The 21,097-nt window shown below is 39.9% G+C and overlaps 1 protein-coding gene and 1 pseudogene across 2 annotated transcripts; one reads left to right on the forward strand and one right to left on the reverse strand.

Annotated features, from left to right (window-relative positions):
* Positions 1-716: 716 nt before the first annotated feature.
* On the reverse strand, positions 717-1,643 carry LOC308611067 (olfactory receptor 1f45-like; annotated as a pseudogene). Its single transcript has one exon. The product of its transcript is annotated as an olfactory receptor 1f45-like (transcript).
* A 12,735-nt stretch (positions 1,644-14,378) lies between these two features.
* On the forward strand, positions 14,379-16,894 carry LOC308611066 (homeobox protein prophet of Pit-1-like; the record flags this gene model as incomplete). The annotated part of the gene is made up of 3 exons (XM_081259997.1): positions 14,379-14,487; positions 15,677-15,909; positions 16,655-16,894. 3 exons carry the CDS (start codon positions 14,379-14,381, stop codon positions 16,892-16,894), a joined length of 582 nt encoding a protein of 193 aa, XP_081116123.1.
* Positions 16,895-21,097: the final 4,203 nt, after the last annotated feature.

The raw sequence follows: 21,097 nt of genomic DNA on the forward strand, positions 1-21,097 counted from the left end.
CCTCTGCTTCTCTTAGCCCATCTAAATTTGAAGGGATACCGAGATTTATATGAGGAATTCTAGCTACTGTCTGAGGCTCGCCACCCTCTGATACCCATCCCTGACACCCATGCCAGGCAATAAAGCACCAAAAAGTTAGATTGGTTGTGGGGGAAGAAGAATAGTGCAGGGCTAGGTTCTGAGCTGTGAGAGGAGAAGGTAGGAATTGAGCCTAAGACAGAGGAAAAGTTAACTAATTCAGTAATGACCAAAGACCCTGAAAGTAACAGCACCACTTGTAACCAATAATTGCTCGTTGTACAGCCCTGGAAAAGGTAACTTTTCTGTGACTCAGTAAATTGGGGATAATTTAACATCTCCTAATGTGAGGCCATAGAGGACAGGTGACACTGAGGAGAGCCAACTCTAAAGTTTTCTGAAACTCTCAGACCATATAGTAGCCACTGTCTCATAGGGTTGCTGGACCCAATCCTGTGTTTTCCTGAATTTTTATTGTCTGTAAAATAAGTGTTTTAAAATCACACCTTTTATACATAACTAATGGTTTTATGACTTATGAGCACCTATCAGCCTCATATTTAAAAGCATGACCATGATCACATATCATTAATTACAGGAATAGTCATGGTTAAATTTACACCTATAGGGACTCAGTTTCTTGGTTTGTAAAATGAAAAAATGTATGCTATCCAAGAGTCCTCTCAGTTCTAAAAGTTTTAAATTATAGAATATGAAATTAGTTTCCTTAAAGCTCCCTTCATGTCATGATTTCTCAAGCTGTAGATGAAGAGATTGATGAGAGGAGTCACCACTGTGAAGATGACAATAGTCACCACATCTTGCACTGAGTACGAGGATGAAGGGTGCTTATAGACTCCCAGGATTGCCCCATAGAACAGGGAGACCACAGTGAGGTGGGATCCACACGTGGACAGGGCTTTCCTTATTCCATGGGCAGATGGCAACTTCAGTACATTACAGAAGATGTAATCATATAAAATGATGATACATGCAAATGGTGTCATAAATACCAGTTCACCCACAGTGAATACCATCAGGTCATTGATAAAGGTATTCAAACAAGAGAGTTTTAGAATAGGATAAGGGTCACAGAAAAAGTTATACACAGCATTGTTGGAACAAAATGTGAGTTGCACCATGAGAAGAGTCTGTAGGAGAGCATGCAGATTTGTACTGACCCAAGATGCAGCCACCAGAAGGACACAGAGTTTGGGCCTCATGATCATGGTGTAGTGGAGTGGGCAACAGATGGCAGTATAATCATCATAGGCCATCACACAGTGGAGGAACCCATCTCTGTTGATGAAAATGATGAAGTAAATCTGGGTCGTACATACCATGTAAGAGAAAGACTTGCTTCACAGTATGTGATTCACCAGCTTTTTGAGGATTGTGACTGATGAAAAGCAGATGTTGACACAGGAGAGGTTGGCCAAGAATAAGGACATGGGTGTTTGGAGATGACTGTCACAGCTGATAGCCAAGACAATGAGAAAGTTCCCAATGAGGGTGACCAGGTACATCCACAAGAACAGCCCAAAGAGAACCTCCTCCTGCTCTGACTGCCCAGAGAGTCCCAGGAGAATGAATTCTGTGACTCCAGTCTGGTTGTCTCTGCCCATGTCTGCAGGGGAGAAAATGTGGTCAAAAGTAAAAGGAAATATTTATTTAATTAGCCTCCATATATTGTTTAGAGAGTACAAGTTTTTAATGATACCAGATCCAAAATGTATTTCTTAATTAATAACACTTCAAACATAAAAGTAGATGAGATTGATAATGTCATCATTTGAGCAAATTTTTTATGATACTGTTGTGTCATTGAGAATTAATTCACATTAGATAATTCTATGAAGCGAGTTTTAATGAAATAAATAGCTGGTTAATTTCTATAATTTTAATTTGTGTTTAATTATCTTTGGTTTCATGCAGCTTAATTCATACTTCACTAACAGTTAATGAATATCTGGTATATACAAGTTATTTTCACATACACAATTTCTTTTAATCCATATCATTCATATATATATATATATATATATATATATATATTTTTTTTTTTTTTGGCCGCCTCACATGGCTTGTGGGATCTCAGTTCCCTGACCAGGTACTGAACCTGGGCCACAGCAGTAAAAGCCTAGAATCCTAACCACTAGGCCACCAGGAACTTCTGTCATCCATCATTCATAAGTGAGGACCCTGAGAAGAAGAATCAGAGATGAAGAACCTGGGATTCAGAGAAATTAGGTGATGACAGATTAGATTGAAAGAAAGCATAACATTTATAGTCTTGAAACAGCTGAAATGCCCTTTTCTTTATATTCCTCCCTAGTTTTACTTCCAAGTTTCAATTATCAACCATTTACTGAGACTATAACCAGGTGCCAGGCAGTGTCTTCCTGCTTTACATACATTTCTTACAGATTTAAAATATGTAAATTTAAAAAATAACAAGCTTCATTAAGCAGAAGGGCAAAATGAAGCAATGAGATTTAGCTATTTGTTTAAAGTCATAAGTTCTTTTACCCGAATAACTTTATACAACTCACTCAAATTCATTCTGGATCTCTCTTATTTTCTCAGGATTATACTAATTCTAGGCACTGAAGGATCTGCCTGGCAGTTTTCCCTCAACGTTGTAACTGGATAGCATCAAAATGTCATTGCAGTAGCTCACAAATGTTGGCTTGGATGAGCTAAGCGTGCTAGTGAGTTTGCTATGTACGACATTCTGTGAAGAGACTACTTTTCTCCCTGTGCTGGCCAAAACAGGATCACTGGTATTTGGTATTATTTTTGAAGAGGAAAAGGAGATTCATAGAGAAAGTCAAGTTATGGGGGCATATCCAAGTGATAATCCCAGCCTTAAGGAATTAATGCAGGCAGAAAGAGTCAGATAGAGAATTTTGAATATGTAAGAATACACAGTATTCGAATAGTAAAGAGGAGAGGAGATGGCATTTCAGGGGAGGAGATTTACAGGTTAAATGTCTTGACTGACTGGGATAAAGGGTGTCACAGGCAATACTTTTAGGAGAGTGGTTGCAGGATGTATATAGTATGGTGACTATAAAATATCCAGCATTTTGAGAGTTAAATTAGTAAAACCAATGTAAAATTCTGAGATCTGAAGCCATTTTCTCATAAATTATATCACAGAATTAAAAGGTAGAAAGGCAGAAGTTGGCAGTACCCAGAGCTATTGAAAGAAAGTACTTCAGGGAAAGGATGTAGAATGTAGAAGTGGGGTTACAGGGGTTGCATCAAGGAAAAACCAAAACAATATTTGTGCAGACGTTTTCATTGTGCTCCAAAGAGTAGATGTTGATATTAGGGTCTTAATTGTAAGCTATTTCCCATAATGGAAATGGTAGTAGAAGGTGAAAGAAGTATAGCAGGATGGTGTAGGGTTTTTCCTATTGTCTGGGAACTGGCAAAGGCAAAAACAGGTGTAGAGGCTCTAAATAACCCAGACTCTATGTCGAGAGATCTGCCAGCATTAAGGTTAGCCACTTCCTGTCAATGTTTGCTGGGATAGTCCTACCAGGAGTACAAGCAACGTTGGCCCCACCCCCAAGTCAATATGGTAAGAGGGCCTGGTTTCATACATCAGTCCCTTGTGAATCTCTTTAGTTTGTGACTGTCCCTGAGACATCTCATGTTTTGCAGCATTGAGTGTTTGTGTTCCTGGACCTTAAAACTGAGGATGCTTAGTGCTTGGACCGCAGCTCAAGCTGACCCCCTCTGTGGGGTTCCATGTGGCATCCAAGCAACCTCCCTCTGAGACACTTCTCTAATGTGGTCATAGACCACAGTGAAGGTACACAAGGAAGCAACTAATAAAACGGTGGAGCTTAAGGGCAGAATAGGAGGGTCTTGAATGTCTGACAGAAGAGTCTCCTTTGTGAGGAAAGAGGGTGGCTCTTGGCTCTGAGCTTTTGGCCAGAATTTCTAAGAGCCGGCCGTCACTGATCTTAGCACTGCTGCCCTTAGTTATTACCTCTTTCGTTTCCCACTGCTTAATTTTCTATTTCCACCTTGGAAACATGCTTGCTCTATTCTGCAATGGGTAGTACATCCTGAAAGAGGAAAGGCTTGTACAGGTTAAACCAGGTGATGTTTCCCGTTTGAACTTGGTGAGATGCTGAAGCATTTAGTGTGTGTTTCTCCAAATGTACATGTATGTGTTTTTGTCTGTGTGAATCTGTCTCTGTGGGAGATAACTGTGTCCTCACCTGCTTTCCCAGATTTTCTTACCTGGCTGCTCTGCTGCTGTGAGAGGCTATCATGGGACCCCTGTCTCCACTGGCTGCTTGCCTGACCCTGAATCATGAGAAAGTCACAGCTAGTGGGGGAGTCAGAAAGATTTTCTCCCTGGAGGAGAACACTTAGATTCAGACAGGTGCCTCTAAGGTGGATTCCCCACAGCTCCTCATTAAAGGCACACATACTAAGGGTTCTTTGTTCCTATCCTCTCTGGACACAGATATCTCAGCCTGAGAGGAAATCAGTTTAGTGTTCAGACTTGTTGCTTCCCATTGCCTGAAGTACATCTCACACCCATGTCACAGACAAAATATACTTGGTCCCTTGCTCTGTGCTCAGAATGGATCTGAAGAAAAATTGTGAAGCCAGTGAACTTGGCCCACAGATATTCATGGTAGCTCCATTCTTTGCTCTACACTGACTCCCTTTTGTATAATCCTTAAGTCTTTAGGACTCTGCACACTTTCTTCTTTCAAATAAAAGGTTTGTCAATTTATAGTAAGAAAGTAAGGTCTAAGAACAGACCCTCAATTCTGTCTCAGTTAATCTCTGTAATAGTTGCTGTGTCCCTGACATAGGAAACCAGACGTACCACTTAGAAATGCTGGCCTGTGGACGGGGGTAGGGAATACTGGGTGTGGGTTATATATGTGGTCATCTAAATAATATTTGTGGGCTATTGGAACTTGGATGTGTATTTTTAAGTTTCTATTTGTGTGCATATACATAGCAAAATTTTTGCAAGGTGAGTTTTAAAACTAATTTTAAAAAAAGAAAGAACACAAATATGAAATTTGGCAAAGATGTGTTAGGCAAGTGCAAAAATTAGAGAACATTGGTGGTGTTATTAATTACAGATAAAGCAATAATTAAGTCAACTGAAAGCATAAATCACAAAAGAGGAATATTTTATGATAACAAAGGACAAATTCATAAAACTTAATCACACTTATGAAATCAAACAAAACAATGTAGCAACTGTTTGCAATAGCAATGTAAGCAATGTAGAATAGGAATAGGTTAGGCAAAGGTTTAAAAAAAATTTTAAAGAAGTTGATTCATGTCTTAATGATGGACTTTAATATAAGATTCCCAGAATTTGAAAGATCAAGTAGTTAATTAAAAAATATGACAGAGATTTTGTATAAACAACAAAGAAATTTGATTTGTACACAGGGAAATATATTCAATATTCTGTGATATACCATAATGGAAAAGAATATTTAAAAAATGCATATATAACTGAATCACTTTGCTGTACAGCAGAAATTATCACATTGTAAATCAACTATACATCAGTTAAAAATATATATATAGGGCTCCCCTGGTGGCGCAGTTGTTGAGAGTCCGCCTGCCAATGCAGGGGACATGGGTTCGTGCGCTGGTCCGGGATGATCCCACATGCCGCGAAGCAGCTGGGCCCGTGAGCCATGGCCGCGGAGCCTGCATGTCTGGAGCCTGTGCTCCGCAACGGGAGAGGCCACGGCAGTGAGAGGCCAGTGTACCGCAAAAAAAAATAAAAAAAAAAATATATATATGTATATATATATATACACATATAAAATACACATATTTCCACCTTGAAAATAGAGAATATATATTCCTATTTTAAGCCCAGGGAATAATTACAAATGTTGGGCATTTTCTTGACTACAACAAAAACTTTATAATAGAGTTTTTGAAATGAAAACTGAATCAATGAAATCAAACATTGATTTCATAGGATATATTCTCTTATGGCCTTCACCACAAAGCCAAAAATTAGAAACCACAAATCAAAATGTAAAAAGAAATGTTCATTTGATAAAATTTAAAACAGTGTTCTTCATAATCCCCATATCAAAAAGAAAGTTTAAACCAAATGATTCATAAATTAGAGAAAAAATATAAAAAGCTATGGGAAAATATCCTTAAATGCTCTTATTAATAATAAAGGAATATAAAAACTGAATAAATCAAGTATTTAATCAAGAATTTTTATTTTAAAATTATTTTAGTCAAATAAATATATTAGCATAGCTTTAAATGTTAAACAATTGTTTAAATAGAAACGTAGTTCCCTACCTGTCTTTCCACTCCATGATCCAACTTCCCAATATAAATACTTTTACATATTTCTAAATAATATGTTTATAATGCTATTTTTGATCATTGACTTACAATATGTTGTCTTCCCATTTTGACAGGTGATGAGTTAATACCACTTCACCATCCCTTTTCCTCTTCCACAAATGCTCCTATTATAGGCACATCACAATTTGGAGGTATGTCAATATCTATTATTGACTTTCTGACTCTGTTATACACTGTTTGTGTACTAATCCTTTTGTTTATCCTGGCACAAATTTTGAATGTTCCTGAAGTTAATAATTGCCTATTTTTTTCATTTGCTTAATTTTTTTTTTTCGGCATGCGGGCCTCTCACTGTTGTGGCCTCTCCCGTTGTGGAGCACAGGCTCCGGACGTGCAGGCTCAGCGGCCATGGCTCACGGGCCCAGCCGCTCCGCGGCATATGTGATCCTCCCGGACCCGGGCATGAACCCGTATCCCCTGCATTGGCAGGCGGACTCTCAACCACTGCACCACCAGGGAGGCCATCATTTGTTTAATTTTTATGCCTCTTTTCTTTCCATATTTTGAAATTAATTTTGGGGGGGTGAGTTATAATTGATAGATAATAAACATTACCCATTTACGTTACACTTCAATGAATTTTAAAATCATGTTGTCATGTTACCACCACCACAATCAAGAAACACAACAGTTATATCACCCTAAAAAGTTTTCTTGTTTCCCTTTGAAGTTAGCACCCTTCCATGACCAGGTAGTCACTGATCTGCTTTCTTTCACTACAATTTTGTGTTTCCTAGAATTTAATATAAATGGAATCATACAGTATGTGGTCTTTTGTGTTTGAATTCTTTCACTTAGCATAATGCTTTTGAGATTAATCCATTTTGTCAATGTATCACAAATTTGTTGCATTTATTAACATTGTGTTCCTTTTCATTCCTGTGTAGTATTCCATAGTAAGGAGATCCACAATTTTTATAACCATTCAACAGTTGAGGAAATTGGTTTGTTTCCAGTTTAGAACTATTATGTATAATATGTATGCATATCACTATATATGTATACAATGCGCATGTAATACTACCATGTATATTTCTGTAGAAGTTTGTGTGTGGCCATATGCTTTCATTTTTCTTGGAATGTGATTACTGGGTTTTATGGTAAATGTTTTAACTTTATAAGATACTGCAATACTGTTTTTGCAAAAACTAGCTGGACAGTTTGCATTCCTATCAGCAATATTTGATACTTCCAATTGTTACACATCCTTATCAACACTGGGTATTGTCAGTCATTTTGTTTTTCGGTATGCAGGCCTCTCACTGCTGTGGCCTCTCCCGTTGCAGAGCACAGGCTCCAGACACACAGGCTCAGCGGCCATGGCTCACGCAGCACGTGGGATCTTCCCAGACCAGGGCACAAACCCACGTCTCCTGCATCGGCAGGCGGAGTCTCAACCACTGTGCCACCATGGAAGCCCTTGTCAGTCTTTTTAACATTAACTATTCTACTGGATGTATAATAATATCTCATTGTGGTTTTAATTTGCATTTTCCTGATAACTAGTGATGTTGAGCATCTTATACTTATCGCCTATTCATATATCTCCTTTTGTGAAGTTATGTTCAAATATTTTCCCATTTTTTATTGGGTTGTTTGCCTATTTTTATTGAGCTGTTTTTCATCTCATTTTTTGAGGGTTTTTTTTCTGGACTCAATTGTAAATTTCGCAAATATTTTCTCCCGGTTTGTGGTTTGCTTTTAATTTTCTTATGCCTTATGAAGAGAAAAAAAATAATTTTAATGTTCATCTTATCACTCTTTCCCCTTAAAGTCATGCTTTTTATGTCCTATTCATGAAATCTTTGCCTAAGTCACTGTAACAAATATTTTGTACCATGTTTTCTTCCAGTAATTTAATAGAATTTTGTATTTAACTTTATGATTCATTTCCGTGAGTGAATATGATGTGAGGTAAAAATTAGAGTTAGTTTTTATCTATACTGATAACCAGTTGTTCCAACGTCACCTGCTAAAAAGATTTCTGTTTCCATATTGAATTATACTTGCACCTTTGTTGAAATTCAATTCTATTTCTGGAGTTTCTGTGTGTTGCATTCATTTCACACTGTCATGATTATTGAATCTTTATGTTAAATATTGAAATCAATAGTATAAGTGACCTGAACTTGTTCTTAATTTTCAAGGTTTTCCGCTATTTTAGGTCCTTTGCTTTTCAATATAAACCTTTAAATCAGCTTGTCAATTTCTTGAAAATTGTCTGTTAGGATTTTGATTGTGTTGTATTGAATCTGTTGATTAAATTGGGGAGGATTAAATTCTAATCTTTTATTGCTAACATATAGACACACAGTTGATTTTGCGTATTCACCTTGTACTCTGAAATTAGCTTATCAATTCTAAGAATGTTTCTATAGATTCCATTGTGTTTTCTATGTACTTCAACATGTACACTAAGGCAAGAGTCAGCAAATTTTTACTGTAAAAGGCCAGTTACTGAGTACTCTAGATGTTGCAATGTCACCTCTCCCATTGTAGAAGGAGAGCAGTCATAGAAAATATGAAAAAAATGATGATGGCTATGTTCCAAAGAACTTGTTAAAAAAAGAAAAAAAAGGCAGAGGGCTGAATTTTGCTTATAGGCTGTGCTTTGCCAACTCTTGTTCTTGGGTTTTGCAGAAATGAAATCCTATAACATGTACACTTTTGTCTGGCTTCTTTAACAGCATAATTGTTTTGAGATTCATCCATGCTGTAGTTGTAGTTTATTCCTTTTTATTGCAGGTAATATTCCATTTCATGGCTATACTACAACGGTTCATACAGGTGCCTATCTATGAAGACTTGTGTTGTCTCAGAAATAAAGTCACAGGCAACATTCAACTACAAGACTTGATATGGATCTATGCTTTTTCTTCTCTTGGATTAATTAACTAGAAGAGGAAAGGCTGGATCATTTTAAGAAATTAACATTTTTAAGAAAATGCCAAACTCTTTTCCAAGGTTGTTGTATTGCATATATTTCCTGGTGAATTGCCTGTTCATTTTTTTTGCATTTTTAAAAATTACAATGTTTGTCTTTATATTCTTGAATTTGTATATTGGGCATAGTTAACCTTTATCAGATATATGAATTAACAGATAAATATTCTTATTACATATATGATTTGCAAATGTTTTCTTCCAGTATGTAACTTGTCTTTTAATTCGTTTATCAGTGTATTTTGAAGAGCAGAAGTTCTTACTTTGATGTTAAATTTACCAGTTTGTTCATTTATATATGGTCTTTTGGTGTCATAACTAAGACATATTTATGTAATCCATGTTCCCAAAGTTTTTTTTTTTTTTTTGCTGTACGTGGGCCTCTCAATGCTGTGGTTTCTCCCGTTGTGGAGCACAGGCTCCAGACATGCAGGCTCAGTGGCCATGGCTCACGGGCCCAGCCACTCTGCAGCATGTGGGATCTTCCCAGACCGGGGCATGAACCTTTGTCCCCTGCATTGGCAGGTGGACTCTCAATGAGTGCACTACCAGGGAAGCCCTCCAAAGATTTTTTACGTGTTTTGGAAGTTTTATAATTTTAGATTTTACATTCAGATCTGTTGTCCATTTTGGGTTAATTTTAAAATATGGTATGAGGTATGGATCCAAGTCCCATCCCCCCTCACCCCATATGATTTATATAGCCAACTGGTCCAGCAACACTTGTTTAAAAAAGCTAGACGTTCTCTGCTAAATTGCCTTTTTATTTGGGTTTATTTCTGAATTCTTTCCTTTTCATTCATATATTAGTCTATACTGATGGCAGGACTCATGGCCAAGACTGATGGCCAAGACTCATTTGTCTTGAGGACAATCTTTATATAATAATTCTTGAATTTGGACAGTGTAAGTCTTCCAACTTAGATCTTTTTCAAAGCTGTTTTGGCAATGCTAGGTTTTTTGCATTGTTATATAAATTTTAGAATCAGTTTTCCAATTTCTATGAAAAAGTCTGATGAAATTTTGAGACCACATGAAATGTTATCAATTTCAGAATTAACAATAATTAGTCTCCTGACCCAAAAGCATAGAATATTTCTTCATTTTAAAAGGTTTTCTTTTATTCCACTCATGAATATTATTTTTAGTTTTCAGTGTACAGATTGCTCATATTTTTGACAACTTTAACACTAAATGTTTCATATTTTATGCTACTGTAAATGGTACTAAGTTTATAATTCAAATTATTTATTATTTGTTGTTATATGATTATTTTTTTATATTGGTTTTGAATCCTGAAACTTTGCTAAACTCACTAATTAGCCATAATAGATTCCTTATAATTCCATCAAAAATTCTGCATGGCAGATTATTGTGTCCACATACAAAGACAATTTTACTTTTTCCTTTCCAATCTAATTGGGTGCCCTATAATTTAATTTAATTCAGATACTAACTATTCTGACCTAAGACAGACTCCAGAGCTTAAGGGCTCAGTCCCACAAAGATACCCCCATTCAGATGCCAATCAGAAGTATTGGGCCCCCAGGTTACTCATACTCTGTTAAACTTCGTTACACATCGGGGTTTCCATGACCCCATCCTCAAATTGGATAATTTGCTATAATGTCTCACAGAACTCAAGGAAACAGTTTATTTACTATTATTGGTTCATTTTAAAGGATACTATAAATGACACAAATGACCAGCCAGAGGAAGAGGAACATAGGGACAGGCCAAGTTCAGGAAGGGTCCTGAGTGCAGGAATTTCTGTCCCATAGAGTTTGGGGTGCACCACCATCGTGGCACATGGATGCTCGTTCTTCTACTTTTCCTTCTTTCTCTGGCCTGTGGTGTGGAAATGATGACAGTACCTCCAGCTGCCACCCTGGACCATAAGATGAGGATGGAAAACTTACAGTAAGATAATGGGGGAGAAATTTCTGAGCTTGGGAGTCTGATGACATCTTAGATCCACTGTACCAGCCTTTGAATACCTATTTCAGAACTTATTTTGTGTGTGATAGAAATAAACTTCTATCTTGTCTAAGCCAACATTTTATACATTTTTGTCTTTTGAAGGTAATAGTACTGTTCCAAATGGCCCCCAAGCATAGTGCTGCAATGTTGTCTAGTGTTCCGAAGTGCAGGAGGTCCATGAGGTGTTTAACGGAGAAAATAATCTTTGTTCAGGCATGAGTTATAGTGCTGTTAGCCATGAGTGCAATGTTAATGAGTTTACAATATATATTAAGTAAGGTGTATTTAAACTGAGACACACATACAACAATGTTATGTATTGATTGGTTGACCAAAAATATTGTGGCCAGAGGCTCACAGGAACCTATTTCCCTTAGTAACAGTGGTTCAGTATTCACCAATTCAGTGTTTATCATGACTTTATGGAACAAAACTACCTATATAAAGAGAATTGACTGTATTATAATCCTTAGATGATAAAGCTGAGGTGCGGAGATACAAAGTAATGAGCCCAGGATCACATAGCTAGTAAGTGGTATAGCTGGTATTTGAACCCAGGGCAGCCTGGCTCCAGAACCTGTATTCTTCCCCACCACACCATCCTGCCTCTGGTAGGGTGAGAGAACCCTGGGTATCAGACTCCCTTGAAGGTCAAGGTTGAGTGGGAATTTGGATGCCCTGGAAAAAAACTCCTCCCCAGCCTACTAGGAAATAATGGTATCCTGGGATGTCAAGTCAAACCTGTAGTGTCCCAATGTCTTGGGGAGCAGGGTAGTAGGTCAGAGTTTCTTTGTAATATCAGAGTGTCCTGGGATCATCAGGCTGCTTTGGATGGCTGGTCAGAGTTCCCTTATAGGGTTAGGCTATTTTGAGGCAGCAAGAGTATTGGAATTCAGTGTGTGCTTGTGGATCCAAGTTGACTACATGAATCTTGGGAGGCAGAGCTGTCATGCAGCTCGAGTTTCTCTAGGAGGTCACAGTATACCCTGGGGTAGGGGGAGAGGGGCTGGCATCTTGGATCAGTGTTTCTCGACTTTTATGTTGTTATGACCTGAATGTTTGTGTCTCCTCACCACTTCATATGTTGAGTCCTAACCCCAATGTGATGCAATGATATTTGGAGGTGGGGCCTTTGGGAGGTGATTAGGGTTAAGTGAGATCGTGAGGTTGAGGCCACAAGATTAGAGTAGTGTCTTTATAAGAAGAGAAAAGAGACCAGGACTGAGTTCTCTTTCTGTCTTGTGAAGACACAGAAGGTGGCTGTCTGTAACCCAGGAAAAGTCTCTTAGGAACTGAATCAGCTGGCACGTTAATCATGGACTTCTCAGCCTCCAGAACTGTGAGAAATGGATACCTGTTGTTTTAGCCACCTTACCTTTGGCATTTTATTATGGCAGCCAGAGCTGATGAAGACAAGTGTACAGTCAGTTCTCTTGGGGATCTTGTTACAGTGAAAATTCTGATTCAGTAGGACTGAAGTGAGGCCTCAAATCTGACATTTCTAACAAGCTCTCATGTGCTGCTTATACTTCTGATCCATGGATCATATTGTAAGCCTCAGGATCCTGGACGATTACCATGTTTTTCTGTCTTGAGTTGTTCTTTTAAAGAATGTGTGTGAAGGATTAGCATAACATTGGGGATCAGACAGTCCTATGAGTACAGTGTGTTCCAAGGGGATTAAGGTGCCCTCATTGATTCAGTCTATTCTGACGTTTCAGAACTTCATGGCGGGGGACAGGGATAATCTCCTAGTTGAGGTTGAATACTCTAGGTTTCAGTGTGTCCTAGAGAACTCTAGAGTCCTAGGATATTGGGCTGTCTTTAAAGGGTCAGGATGTCCTACGGATGTCAGAATGTAGTTCCTAGATCTAAGTAATCTCAAGAATCAGAATACTGCGTGTGTCAGGGTGTCCTGACTGCTAGCAATGCTGGGTATGTCAGGGTTTCCTTGAAGAATCAGAATGTCGGGATGTCATGGGAATCTCAGTCTTCTGCAGAGTCCTGAGGTCCAGGGAGATAAGGATGCACCTGGAATACAGATGCTCTTGAGGGTAAGTGTTCTCTGATGGTCTGGGTGACCTTGGAGGGTCAGGGAGTCCTCGGGGGTTCTGAGTGAATGAGGAGGTGACATTTGGGAGAAGAAAACAGAAAGTACTTGAGAACTATGGTGTCTGGGAGACTCATCCTATGGTTCAGGTTGTCCTGACGGGGTGTCCAGTGTATTCTGAGAATCAGGATATTTAGGAGGGGCCAGAATGTACTTGTCTTTTTAGTTTTTTAGTCTCCTGGAAAGAAGTCTTTGGGAATCACCCACGTACTAAGACACAAGGCAGGCCCTACTCCTCATCTCCATTTGCACAAACTCTCCCTCTCCCTCTCCCATCATCATGAGGTTCTGAGGAGGAGTCTCAGGAGGAATGCATTTTCTCTTCCTTCCCCTGCCTGCTCCCAGGAGGGGATTTAACAGGACAAAAGAATTTGGTCCTCTGGGAATATGAGCTCTTGGCCCCAGTCCCTGGACCCTCCAACAGAGCACCTTCCCTCATCTGGCTTGTGATCCTCCCCTGATGATGGGGGCTCTGGCGACCAGGCAATGATTGGATGGGCTCACAGGGGTGAGGAACAGGTCACTCCTCCAAGGCTCAGGGAGAAAGAGTTAGTGTGGGATTGCAAGCTGGGAAAGTAGGCAGCTGAGAGCAAAAGGAGAGAACGGCATCCCAGAGAGAGAAGGTGCAGGGGGAGAAAAGTGGAGACTAAAACAGAGAAACAGGGTGAGGGCAAGGCAGAATGAGATGATACTCAAGCAAAGGAATGGGGAATTAGAAATAGAAAGAAAAGTTAGAAAAAAGGAGATAGAGAAAAAGGTCTATCTATCTATATCTACACAGGGAGAGAGATTCAGAGAGAGGTATAAACAGGGGGAAAGCAGTGAAATACAAGGCATAGAGGGGAACAGAAACAGAGAAAGACTGATCCAGAATCAGAGACTCAGGGACACGAGACTGAGCTGTCTTTGGTCTTTGTTGTGAGCCATGGATGCAGAAGGGAAGAGTGAGCAGGGTAAACAAAAGAAGGGGCGAGTTTGCAGCAGTCTCTGGCCCGAGGGCTATGCAGCCGCTGGGACTTTGACCTCCACGGTGGGTGAGTGAATCTCTGAGGTGGTCCTGAGGAGACAGCAAGTGTGCATGCTCCATGCTCAGGCTCCGTGGGGCGATGGTTCACCACGAGGAAAGTGAAGAGGAGAAATAAAAAACCAGAATCCTAGAATGTTAAAAACAAGGGAATCTTAGAACACAAGGGCCGATACAACTCCTTTGCTTTACAGAGTGGCACACTGAGACACTGACGGATGAGGAGGCAGCAGAGGCTGAGCTAAAAGCTGTCTCCTCACTCCTGACCTCCGAGTTTGCTCACTGCACTGCTTTCTCCAAGGATGAGAGTTGGAGGGGCCAGGGCTTTGGATCCGAGGAGAGCAGGGGGCTCAGGTGGATAGTGAGCACGGGGTAGGGACTACCGCCTGGGTCCCCATGGGGATGGGATCCTCACTCCAGATATCTTTTCTCAGTGTGTGCCTCCCAGGTGTTTCCTTTTGCTCCTGTTCTCTATTCCCCAGCTGGCTCTCAGACTAATTAGTGTGGGGGCTTAGTGAGTCTGTAGGGAGAAGAGGCAGGCCTTTCCCACGAGCTCAGGTTCCTGCAGCCTGGTGGCCAGGCCAGGACTGGGATAGGGGAGAAGATGAAATGTATGTGTGAGGAGGGTGTGTCTGAGCGGAAGAGTGAGGAATGTTTCATCTTCCCAGGTGGAGGGAATAGGACAATGGGAACAATATAAAGGTTTAAGTTGCATGTGAACCATGAGAGCAGGGAGCAAGTCATAGGGGTCTTAGACAGAGACCTGGGCAGTTTGTTAGGTTGTCAGAGCGAATAGGAGATCCACAGGGTGAGACCCAGGAAGGTGGTATGTGTGCTGAGAGAGATGAAAGGCTATGGAGGGGCATGCCTTACATGGGGATGCATCTGGGGGAGTGTAATAGGGAGTGGGCACAAGGTGCAGAAGTGAGGCAGAGGGAGCGTGAGTGCCTAGGACAAGTGAGACTGAGGGGCGGACTTCATGTGGAGAGGGCAGCATGGGTTAAGGGAATCAGAAGTGAATCAGGGCCAAGGCTGAGCTGGATTCAGCTAATTCTGAAAGCTGAAGAATTTCTGGTCAGGGCAGAGTATATGAGTAATACACTGGGTCCTAGTAGAATCTGGGGGTTCCAGCATATGTGGTCTGGGTTGGATGGGTGGATCCATGTGGCAGCAAACACTCTCTCCCCCCTCCTTCTCAGACATGAGCACTCAGCCCTACAGGAACCTCTCTGGTGTAGGAGTAGGGAGACCAAGTCTTTGCTCACAAGGAGAACAGAGGGGTCGCCCACATTCCCGGCGCCGCCACCACACCACCTTCAGTCCAGCGCACTTGGAACAGCTGGAGTCAGCTTTTGGGAGGAACCGCTACCCTGACTTTTGGGCCGGAGAAAGCCTGGCCCAGGACACAGGTCTCAGCGAGGCCAGAATCCAGGTAATGGCCCAGGATCCCCCGCCCACCATCCCCTGAAGAAATGCAGATTTGGTGATTGGGAAATACTGGGGCATAAATTAATTCTCAGGGCACCATAAACCTAACCCAAATGTTCACCAGAACAGAGTCTTACCCAACAGTCAGCATAACCTCATCTACGTCAGGAATTTCACTGGAGTTTAACCTTGGAGCTAACCTAATCTAACTTGAATTTCAAAGTCAAACCCCAACCTTAACAGTGATGTGAACTCCAACAGAAATTCAATCCTAACTATTCACACACGGATGTAACCTTGTCCCTAACCATGGTCTTGAAACTCAACCTGATGCTTGCTCAATTCTAACCATAGAGTTACTTAATCTTAAGAATAAACTGTACCCTAAATCTAACCTGGTCTGTAACACTTAAACTCATCCATAGTCTTAGTCTCTGATAACCCTAGAGGAAATTTCCCATTCTCTGTGGAGGTGAAATGCCACTATGTCATGCTTATCTCTTTCTTTTTACAAGTTGACATTTCTTACTCACCCAAAGTTGTAGCAGGGCAAATTTAGATATGGACTGGGGGAATGGTGTGGGTCTTGCTTTGTCACTAGTCCTGGTTCAGCTATGCCTTCTGCAAGAGCTTTACTTCCTCTGGGGATGTGGGGGAGTCTTATGCCCTGTACCAGTCTGTAGCCGCATATGACAATGCCACCTATTTGAGAGAGGGGCTCTAATGTGGCTATTCTCCCTCCTCCTCAGGTCTGGTTCCAGAACCACAGACCTAAGCAGAGGAAGCAAGAGCGGTCACTGCTCCAGCCACTGGCCCATCTGTCTCCTGCCACCTTCTCCGGTTTCTTGCCTGAGTGCCCTGCTTGCCCCTACTCCTACCCAACACCACCTCCCCCAGCGACCTGCTTCCATCACCCCTACAACCATGCCCTTCCCTCACAGCCTTCCACTGGTGGTTCCTTTGCTCAACCCCACCATTCTGAAGACTGATACCCCACCCTGCACCCAACCCCTGCTGGTCATCTGCCCTGCCCTCCACCCCCACCCATGCTTCCCCTCAGCCTTGAGCCACCAAAGTCCTGGAACTAAATTTAAACAAGTACTGATAAGGTAATTTCCCAGCCTGTGACCCTCACAAAACAGAGAAAACTGGGTGGTTTCCTTTCCTTCTAAGGGCGAAGTAGAAATATGGTGAATGACTGCTCAGAGACTGGGAATGTTAAAATGGGAGATCATGATGAAGGCTCACTGAGCTGATTAATTGAGTGAATTTAAGGAGGTGAAACTACTGGAAGATATAGGTAAAAAGCCCCAGTGGAGGTGACTGGTGGAAAAGTGACATCAAGGGTAGCAGTGGTTGCTGCTGGTGGCTGGAAATGGTTGAAGGGGATAGAACTTTTGGGACTTAACTCATTGAGATCACAGTTGAGGACCTTCATCCCCATTGTTTCTAGCTGATTTCAATAAGGCTTTTGATTTAAAGTCTACCTATACATCCCTTCCCCGTCACCACCATCCAAATCCATCATTAAGTTTTATTCATTCTATCCTGGAAATAGCTCTTGAAGTTATTCCTCTCCTTTCTGTTCCAGCAGACACTTTCCTTTTTCTGGCCCCACGTTTTCTAATTAATCCTCCTCCTTGGTTCCCTTAGCTCCAGTCTTTCCCACTTCCAAAAGGCTTTGTAAAGCTGATCATCAAATATTAGCTCTCCAGTGTTTTATAAACAATAAATAAGTAATACCTGATTTGCTAAGCCTGTAACAGTCTTCAGCGTTACCTTCAACGTAACTTTTAAGTCACCTGCATGTGGCTTTGTTATTGAGCAAGGGCTCCTGTGACTACAGCACCGAAAGCCAAACTGACAGCTGATGTTTGCAATAAAGTAAGGGTTTATTGCAGGGTGCCAAGCAAGCGAGTGGGAGACAAGCCTCAGATCTGCTCCAACTTGGCCTTTGAGTTGGGAGTGTTTTTAAAGAAGAAGAAAAAAGAAGTTGGGATTAACCATCATCTTGTGACATCTCTTAATCATAGTTGTGGAAGTCAGGATGTTTCCAGTTTACAATTCTCTAGCCACCTGGGGGATCTGTGAGCTCATCCTGCTCTGGAGAAACAACCTGATTTTGTGTGTTAATGATGATATCTACAACAGCAATTTTAGTACATTAATGATGTTATAGACAATAGCAATTTTAGTCATCTGATTCTGTTTGATTAGTGTTCATTTAGCACAGGATTGAGGTCAGAATAGGCAAACAAGGGAATAAAGTTTTGAGTAGAGAGATTAATCAGAAACTCACAAAGGGAACTCAATTTTAGAGGGGCTCAGTTTCAGTTTGTGAGAGAGAAGAAACAATTTGATTAAGGGCAAACATTTCCAAGAGCAAACCGTGAGTCTTGAGGTTCATAAGAGGTCATTCCCAGAAAAGACTCTGCTGTGAAGTGCCTTAGTCTGAGCTCTCCTAACAGAAACATGCTGTGGCCTAGTTGGTTTGCCATTTATATACCATATTGCTTATAATGTACTTATTTTACTCATAATTTACTTATTTATAAGTAGGTCTACCTCACTTATGGGCACATACATAGAAGAATTCTGAGGAAACAAGCCTCTGGGGATTTTATTTGCAGTTTTTTGTATGTATTATATTTTTAAAGTCTGGAATTGAAACCTCTGTGATGCACAATTCCATTTCCATGTAATTATCCCCTTGTGCCAGACTGCCTTCCTGAAAGATAACACTGGTTTGCATGCCTCCCAAAATGTCAGTGTCAGTTTCAGCACATCCTTATCGACATTGATCATTTTGGACAATTTTTTGACTGAGAGTCATGTCTCCTAGTTGGTTATTTTTTCAGTTTTCATTTAATCTATTGCTAGTGAAAGTTAAAAATAGTTTCATGTTTATTGACAATTTACATTTTTTTCTCCTCTGCATTGCTTTTCTGAGTTATTTGTGTATTGATCTAGTCATCTCTTATTAGTGCTTGAGGAACCCCAAGTGAGAAATCTCCCCTTAATTTTACTGCTTCACCATGTTTTCCTCATTATTTGGATCAAAATACTATGCCTTCAATCATTTTAAATTTATTTTACTTTGTGCCGTAGAATAGTCATCCAATTTGCCCTCAGTCAGCTAGCCTGTGTTTCCAATATAATTTATTTAACAGTCTAACATTGATTTGTAAAAACATTTTTCCACACACTAAAGTCTCATATGGGACAGTTGTAGACTCTTAATTCTTTCCCACCAATTAGCTTCTCTATTCTGATATCAGTACCATAGTGTCTTAATTACCAAAAATGTAAGGATCTTTAAAATGTTAAATTTTCTTATCCAAAAACAAGGTGTGTCTTTTTTTTTTTCCAGACTTCTCTTATGTCCTTCAGGAAACTTCTTGGTAATTTTTTATAAAACAAATCTTAATAAGAGTTTTATAAATTACAAAAGTTATATAGGGTCTTTGTAACAGTCAACCCAAAAGATTTATATACATATAAGACATATATATTATATAGATGAATATATATTATACATGAATATATATTTATACATACTAACTTGGCTTAATCACAAAACCCCATGGTAAGCAAATTCACCTCAACGTGAGATAAACAACATTAGTAGTGTGTATCTGTCCACAATTTATTGTGCTCATAGAAAAATATACAGACATACACATGTAACAGGGAAGAACAAAATCTGACTCCATGTTGGATCTGTTTCTTTTACTTTAACTTTTGCTCTCCATTACTTTTTGTTACTATAATCACTAAAAGGCTGATGTCTATAGCTATAGGCATACATAATGGCCTCCCTCGGGGAACCCTGACCCTCTGCCTGAATATTAATCTAAAGTGCCTTTGTTAACCTCACAAGGAAACACCCAGACCCTGCACAACGTGAATGGCTGCAGAAAAGAAATTAACACAGCCCTTCCTGAGGTTGGCCAAAAACCAGGAGATATTTTGCAAGACTTATGGCCTTTTACTTTACTTCCTTACCTCTTCCCCTTCTCTGTTCTATAAAAAAAATTGCATCCAGACCCTGATAAGATGTTACTCTAGGATATTAGTCTGTCACCTTCTCGTCTGCCTGCTTTCCAAATAAAGTTGCCATTCCTTGCCTCAACACCTCATCTCCTGATTTATTTGCCTGTTATGTGGCAAGCGGAGCTAGCTTGGACTCAGTAACACATACACTAATATTTTTTCCTTTTTTAAAAATAAAAATGATATCCTACTCTAAGTGGATATAGGAATAAAAACATCCTTCAACTGGATCACATAGATTTTTATTGTTTTCATTCCATTAACTGGCAATTTTATGAGCCATTTAACCATTCTCCTATCATTCGAGATTCAGAGTTAGTTTGATATTTTGTTTTGTTTTACCACCACAAATGCCACTGTAGTTGTTTCATTAAAGGCTAAGTCTCAAAAAAAGGTAAAATCATGACTCTCATAGATATATAAATTTTATTTAAGTCATTTAGCTCATAAGGCAATGATAAAGATGTCAAAGCCAGTTCAAAGGACAAAGACCAAGCATATTTATAGATGAGGAATAGTGAAATGAATGTGTAAATGGAGGCAAAATTGCCTTCTTTCCTAGTTGAGGAGGGACTTCAATTGACGCTTCAGGGGATGGGATTTATTTACGTATCTATAGACAAGAATTTTTTTGCATTGCCTTCAGTTATCTACAATTTACAGAGTTATAAATTAGCTCAAAGGCCAAGAAAGCCTCAGAGTGCACAAAGAATCAAAGTCAAATAAACTGGAAAGGCGGGCCCTAAACAGTGCATGGCTTTCCATTGAATCACATTTTCCCCCTATAGTTTCCTCTGGTCCAGGTGCTTTTTACTTCTGTAGGTTAGATGTCCCAAGGTTGGACTGCTGTGTTAAGTGTTATGTACATTTAAAATTGTAAGAGATACAGCCTGATTAGTTTACCAAAAAGGGTAGCTTAGGAAAATGTCCTGTTTAGTTAAAAATTGTTTTTCTTTAAGCCTAGAAAATACTTCCCCCTAATATTTCTTTAAAGATTTGATTTTTTAAAAATCTAAAATAAATACAGAACCTACTTTTGTATATGCTGAGAATCAAGGGACTGAGTCTCTTCTAGATCGAAAGTAAAATATACCAGCGCTATTCATTAAACTACCTTATTCATTGAATCAAATTGCTAC

Source organism: Mesoplodon bidens, assembly GCF_964165515.1.
Source record: "Mesoplodon bidens genome assembly, contig: HAP1_SCAFFOLD_448, whole genome shotgun sequence".
NCBI classification, from domain to species: Eukaryota; Metazoa; Chordata; class Mammalia; order Artiodactyla; family Ziphiidae; genus Mesoplodon; species Mesoplodon bidens.